At 38.1% G+C, this 7,500-nt stretch overlaps 1 protein-coding gene across 1 annotated transcript in view; it reads left to right on the top strand.

Moving 5' to 3' along the window:
• Positions 1–7,500, top strand: part of LOC138029772 (uncharacterized) — a 63,106-nt gene that overhangs the window by 13,008 nt on the left and 42,598 nt on the right. The window contains exon 2 of the mRNA XM_068877598.1: positions 6,488–6,844. Within this exon, the coding sequence (XP_068733699.1) occupies positions 6,488–6,844 (357 nt within the window). The remainder of the gene's footprint in view (positions 1–6,487; positions 6,845–7,500) is intronic.

Raw genomic sequence — 7,500 nt, 5'->3', positions numbered from 1 at the left:
CCAGAAGCAGAGATATAAACGAGTAAAGTTGCAAAATCAGGAAAAATTAGGGGGTTACAAGATCAGCATTTACGCATGCGTCACCCGCTCATTCGAGTCCCCGCGCGAGTGGAGCTACAGATCAACACAAACGGATTTAAGTAACGATTAAACCGTTTAAGTAGAATTTTCGCAGTTTTCGTGAATAGGAGATGTCTATTTATATGCTATGTGTATAGGAATTGGAGAAAGGTAAGCGAAATTAGCGGTATTTGTTTATTTCTGGTGACCCATTTAAATCATGAGCTGACGCAAGCAGCTTACGAATTGCGTGTGTGGCTTACGCGCGCGCGCTCAGCTGAAAACCCTTTCGAGCCTCCTTAAACTCAACGACGCTATGCATATAAATTGGAAAAGCCTAATTTAAACCAACAAGTTCATCACATCATCCTGACACTTACGCTTTAGGCTCTACATTCTTTCAAACCCTCTGTAACTCACTCAAATATGTATTTCTTGTCACTAAATCATAATTAATTATGCATGTTTCGCCTAGTTGTTATATTGTCCTAACGGTTTTTCAAACATTCTGTAACTGACAACGATGTTCGTAACATCGAAACATGTCTTGGAAATTAAAAAATGTTGTAATTTTCTTGAAGATAACGATTTGCTTTCTGCTGTCTCGACCTTTTGGTTCTATTTTGGACATGAATGAAAACTAATTTTCATAAGAAAAACTTTGCACTTAGACTCACTTTGAAGAGGAGACAGACATAAACTCGCAAATGGTCTATTGCATATGGTATATGCATTTGTCCCTTTGTTATTCATAGCCATTTCTTTTCCTGTTATTGTTACGTCAACAAGAGAATAAACTGCGTGACCACAGCAAGTCGAAAATTTACATGTACGGAACTTTGCTTCGATTACTGCTATTATTACAGCTGAGCCCACGTTTCAGCGGTGTTACTTTCAGTTCACGCGAAAGCAAGGCTTTTGGGTCAACGAAAAGACCTCAACAAACAATCGTGTTCGTGGCTTTTTGACCTGTGGACTGTTTTCTTCATTTGTGTTTGCTGATCCTTCATCTGGCCTGATTCTGTCGTAAAAAGCATGGTTAGGCACTGCATATGTTGACAGAAGTAACAAGCCTGAATCTTCAAAACTGTCGAGGCATTCTTTACCTAATATAAACAATGCTAAGCTCCTTCGAACTTGGCTGCTTAAAATGGCTGAATTTATACTAGATATGAATAATTATCTGTCTAGACAGATAATCGGTCAGACGGATAATTCCTCTAAGTACAAATCCGAAGACGAATTTTGACAAGTATTTTTGACAAGTATTTTTGACAAAACAGTTGCTTTACTGGATGCCATCTTGAAATAGGCATCCCAGGAAACTCTGCGAAAATATAGAAACCAGTCCCTCACATGTGGAAACTTCGTCAAAAAACTGTCTACGTTTTCGTCTAGGTATAAATTTAGAGACGGATCATCCGTCTAAGATGATTTATTCGTCTGTTAGCACGTCTTGAAGATGTGCTAACAGACAAATCAGCCTCGGACAAATTTTGCTCCATAATTCGTCTTCGTACCGAATTATACTAAGACGAATTATCCGCCTGAGACGGATAATTCGTCTCTGACGGATAATAAATTATTTGTCTCTAGTATAAATTCAGCCAATGAAGAGAAAAGACCCTCTGTGTGGAAACATTCTTACCTCTGCAGTGAACACTTTCCGGAAGATGGTTTTATGCAGTGTGTGGGAGGTAAAAAGTTAAGGGAGTTGATGCGAAATAAAGTTGAGGCCTGGAATAATGAGATGCAGAGAGTAGTCACTTCTATACTGAATAGCAAAGAAAGTATTGTAATACTGAAGTATGTCAAAAGCGGATCTGTTCCGACAAGATTAAGTTTTTCACCGGAGGAAAAGCCAAGGAGGAAAGCTACACGCGAGACAACACAGGGCCAAGTCAAATTAGACAACGTTATACTGAACTCTCAATCTAACCCTGTCGACAATTAGAATCTGTTAATATTTCATGTCAAGATTATGGATTTCTGAGTGTCACTACTGATAAAGCTGAGGCAGTTAAAAGCAAGGAACAACTTTTGATGGAGCAGCTTAAATAAAGGGAAGAAGTGAAGTGCTTAAATGAACATTTAGAGGTTCAGAGGGCAGTTTCTGATGAGTAATTGTAGCCTCACTTCTTGTGAGAAAAATGCAAAATCCGGAGAGGAACTCATAGTTATTAATTAACTTCCTCCAAAAATGCAATCTCATACCCGGCGTCCTCTGGTTTTTTGATCACGATATTTTAATAAACAACACAACACTTTTTAAATTTAAAAACATGTTTCGACAGAAAGTTCTGTCATCTTCAGTTTAAATTACAAAGTACAGAGTTAAATATATAGTGTGAACCAAAATGCTAATTAGCTGTAAGGAAACATGACAATGTAAAATATTACAAAGAAAGTTTTAAATTAACATGATAAAGTTGATGATTAAGTGTAGGTTTCTCCCATTGAATGTGAATGGCCTCTTTTATCTCAAGTTGGAAGGCGGTAGAAGCGTGATCTAGGATGCTAAAACAATCATTAGAGCACAAAGTGCGGCAGTGCTCAGAATTCTGTAGATGTTTGACGATGTACGAGGTCCGATCACTGAAAGTGTGCTCACGTACGTGCGTGGAAAAATGCCGGGTAGTTTCACCGACATAGCAGGCACTACAGCCTGCACACAAAAACTTGTATACCACTCCCGCACGGAGCCCACTAGCTTTTTGATCAGCGGGTGCGCACCAGAAAGACTCTGAGATAATGGACTTTTTTGATTGGTTGCTTGCATAACAATGGCAGTCCGACAGGAAGTTGGTAAGTACTTCAGAAACCCCAGAATTTGGTGGGAGATTCAAAATCTAAAACTGGTTTCAGTGCTGTTTGTTTTTTCAACCTCAGAAATATAAAAATCACAAAAATAATAAAACAAGGGGGTTTGAATTATGTCTAATACTGCACGGCAATTTTCCCACGCTGCTAAAAACTGATTACTGTTACTGTTGCAAAAGTACCATTGGAAAACATTACATCAGTCTCTTTGAGGAGAAATCCGTGGAAGAAGGTCTTATCGAAGCCATTCAGAATTATGCAAACATAAAACTGTAGTAGAAGAGGACATTGATGTCGTTTCCGCAAAAAATTGTTGATCGTGTTGCTTGCACAATGGTATTCTGAATGATGGAATGAACGCTGAAACACTTAAAATACACTTGCCAATGGTGATTTCTCTCTTATGGTGTGTAAGGCTAAAATGTTTCAGTTTTGAAGCAAGCAACCATGGACAATCTTCCTGTCAGTGTAGGTTGGATGAGTGGCTTGATCTGATCAGCGCAATACAAAGCCAGCCGAAATATAGTACACCACTAAAATCAAATCTACGTTGTATCGGCTCTTGCTCAGAATATTTAGCTTGTAAAATTTTTGTTTCTCTAACACTTTCACCCTGCCATTTCTACTGTTTACTGTTTTCTCTTTTCTGTTTCCGTTTAAACTCAAGCATGGGTAATAAGACCTGAACCCACATTTTGTGGGAAAAATGGAGTCCATTATCCCAGAGTCTCTCCGGGCGCTCACCCGCTGACCCGAAAGCCTCGCTTTTGTGCACTCTGTAACTAATACCGCTCTACCGTGGGCTCAACTGTAATAACAGCTGTTTCAATGCGCAAGTGCCGAACAGTGCATTATTTCGAAGTTTACATGAATTTTGTTATCGTACTTGTATGAATTCGGTCAGCTCGGTTAAAGCGAGATAGCAGTGTTGTCAAATGTCTCAAACGGCACGTGAAATTAAAATATCCTGCAATGTTTTCTGCTTACTCCTTGACAAAAAACAGACTGTCCTTCGAGTCATTTTGCTTTGTTGTTTGCATATTATTTGGCTTTAGCTGAGATTTTTTATGATTTAACCATCAACTGATGCCACCTAAAGCCACACAGGGACGGTGTCAGTGATTTGGGCATCCTCGCGTTTTGGGTATCCCTGTACGTAAAACAGGGATACCCAAAACACTGATTGCTTTTATGTGGCTTTTAAGTTCTTGACTGGGGCAAGGAGCCGGATTGCCAATCACACATTTTCCGGATGAATACTGTAGATGAATGTTATAATTTTATAGTTTGCCAGTTTTACCGGGCTTACTGCACTGAAAGAAACCCAGTGGCAATAAAAATTTGCGCAAAAAAGAAGGGGAACTGTTAAACAACACTTCAAACATTTGCTATGCTGTGAAGTAGAACTTTATTCAGGTGAGAAATGCCCCAAACGCTAATGGTGACAGAAACAGAAACGAAAGAAAAGAAAGGACAAAACATGAACAACGAACTGCATTTAGGTTCGCATTAAATTAGGCATGAATTTGAGCCCCGAACTTAACCCCAAGACTGTTACATGATATAGCTGTCACGCAATAAACACTGTTCACTATATTCACACATAGGGGATACTAGGAACCTTTTGACAATTGTTTAATTCAAACTCTGCCCAATGGCACATTGTATAGTCATAAGTATAGTAAGTACATGTAACTATAATATACCATAAAATTCTGAAAATAAGCCCTGGGGCTTATATTTTTCAAAGGCCCTTTTTGAGGGGCTTATTTTTGGAAGGGCTTACAATGTATATTCTGCCTTATATTAAGCCTTATAGTTGGAAGTAAATTTACGGTTTTGCTTTGTTTTACTTTGTATTTGAGGGCAATTTTCCAAGTACAAGCTCCCGGGGGGCTTATATTTGGAGGGTCGATTTAACGGAGGGTTTCTTGCGTTGCCGCATTGGGGGGCGTATATTTGGAGAGGCTCATACACGGAGGGGTGTATTTCCGGAATTTTACGGTACAATGTATTTCCAAACAAAGCTCTTTTATCTTTTTTTCCACATTAGTGTGTGCACTTCTCAAATTGGTATGGACTATCGGTTTAATACTTAAGAGATTTGCCCGTATTTTTCATGCATCTGGCGTGACATTTGAGGGTGTTGAAGGTCACACTTTGGTCATCTGGAAGAAATTGACAACCGGCTATGTGTATGTCCACTTCAGAAATTACTTGTTTGGCAACACATAACGTAAGGTTGGTTTACACAATCATATGATGCAAGCATAAGCATTAGCAGCATAAGAAGGTGCATTATCTTGTTAATTACGGTCAATATTGTTCTAGACTATGAAAGAAAACAATTATCAAAACACTACTGCGGCTGTGTATGTTGCTTGTGCTTATGCTTGCTCCATTCGTGTAAACCAGCATACAATTGCATTGTGGGGCCATCATGTGGCCTTGCGTAAGAAATGTTGTAGATAGAAATTATGAATGATGATTTATGGTTTAACAACATCACTGACAAAAAGATAAAATTCGTCATTGGTCCTGTTATTATGGAATGAGCAAGAACGTGCATAGCAAAACCTGGGTTGTGCTCAAACTTTTTCGCAAAATTGCTTTGTCTCGCCTGCAAGATAAACCAGGTTTTCATGTACTGGAAAAAGTTTCTGTAGTTTGTAAACACTTTTTGATTTTCCAAGGAAATGTTGATAGTTAATGGAGGGGATGCTGAAAACGCTAGGAATCTGGGCATCCTGGGAGGTTACCGGGAATGCCCAAAACACTGAAGTAATATGAGAAAATGCCCATCTTATTGTCCTTCATCTCTTTTCTACCGTCTAATAATGCCTTCTCCACTTCTGTTGCCTACCATCCCTTGAATTTCTGTTCATGTTTGCAAGATTGAAATAAAAAATCACTGGTTTAATTACTTTTTAAGAAAAATAGTAATAAATCAAAATTATTATTGCTCTTGGCACTTCAGGTGAAGGTAAATCTAGTACAGACAGCAAGTATTGGAAGACATGTAACTCTTGTTATAAATGGAGAATAAATATGATAGAAACAAGTTATTTATTTAGTATGTATAATATATATATCTATATACATCTACATCTACACAAACACATTCATGTGAACACAACATTGATTTATTCTCCAGTTCAACTTTTTGATAATTTGTTCTCTCTAGGTGTATAAAAAACTGTAGGACTATACAATCATGTTGTTTGCATGGTTGTCTATGTGTTTTGGTGGGTACCGATTCTTGAACAAAGACAAGCATTTTATTTGCACAGTAAGGCTGAAGTGATTCTGGCAGCATAATACCTGCAGTCAGACAGACAGATAGTGATGCCACAACCAGACAAAGTTAACTGTCTCATAATATTAACATTTGAAGACAGATCATCACTTCCAAATCAACCATTGTAACCAGCTTATTTGGTACCACTCGTGTATATTGCAATAGTGTTATGTAGGGTATTGCAGGAACCTAAACGGGAGGTTAAGAAGCATGGACTTAAAATAGTTTCTGTAGTGAATTTTTTTTATGATTGATTAATTTTGATTGCCAGATTGACTTATGTTCTGTATTTGTCACTTAATTTTACAGAGGGAGCGGCCATGTTTACCCAAACACCAAATTCAACAGTTTACTTTATGGAAGGCAAAGATGGTGTCCTTGATTGGAAATACTCATTGGGTGATAAGGCGGCTGAGTTTGAGTTCATAACTTGGTCTGTCATAAAAGGGGTTAAATCAAGTCTTTTGTTGTTCGAAAATGCAACTGGTTTTTTAGCACCAGGGAGCAACGTACCTGCAGAATATATTGGGAGAGTAAACAAGACCAAGCAAGCTACTCTTGTCATTAAGAACATCACCTTCAATGATAATGATATTATATTGCAGTGTAGTATCTCACTGAAGTTCTCACCTGGACTCGACGATGATGTCAAAATTTTGGTCATAGGTATGTGTACATTCACTACTAGTAACTGTAGCTCTTAATTGGTCTAAATGTGATATTTTGTAAGTAAAAGCCTATTGTTTCTAGGTTGTCTTAGAAACTTATCTGGGAAATTTAATGCTGGAAAACACATTTCCCAGCCTTTTCTGTTTTCTCAGAAATGCAATGTACCTATTTTGAGTTAAGGTGTACTATAGTACTGCCCGGCCTATAGTATTTGGTGCAGTTTTCTTGCACCAGATTCGCAGATACATTCTGTGTTCTCATCAACATGTTGAAATTTCTCCAAGGTTTTGCCTCTGCATGCCACAGCAAGCAATACGGTGGTAAATGGCAAGACACAGTTTGGTTGAGTAGCCTGACTAAGCCTTTTTTTTTAGTTCATTAACTTTAATATAATATAGAGTGGTGAGAAATCACACATCAAATGTTTTTAGAGAAACTGCCTTGGGAAAACCTCACCTCACCTCTCACAAGACGAGGTTCCAATGCATCTTGATGGTAAATCCTTTTGAGTGGTACTGTATTTACTTAATGAGACAGTGATCAATTAATGTTTAATTAATCTAGACATTTTTTTTGCCACATTAGCTTTGCTTTGGGGAAATAACGGCAGCTAAAGAGTAAATTAAGGACCGTAAATGTACCAAAGTCATTAG

Source organism: Montipora capricornis, chromosome 13 (genome assembly GCF_036669925.1).
Source record: "Montipora capricornis isolate CH-2021 chromosome 13, ASM3666992v2, whole genome shotgun sequence".
NCBI classification, from domain to species: domain Eukaryota; kingdom Metazoa; phylum Cnidaria; class Anthozoa; order Scleractinia; family Acroporidae; genus Montipora; species Montipora capricornis.
This window is presented reverse-complemented; position numbering and strand designations above follow the sequence as displayed.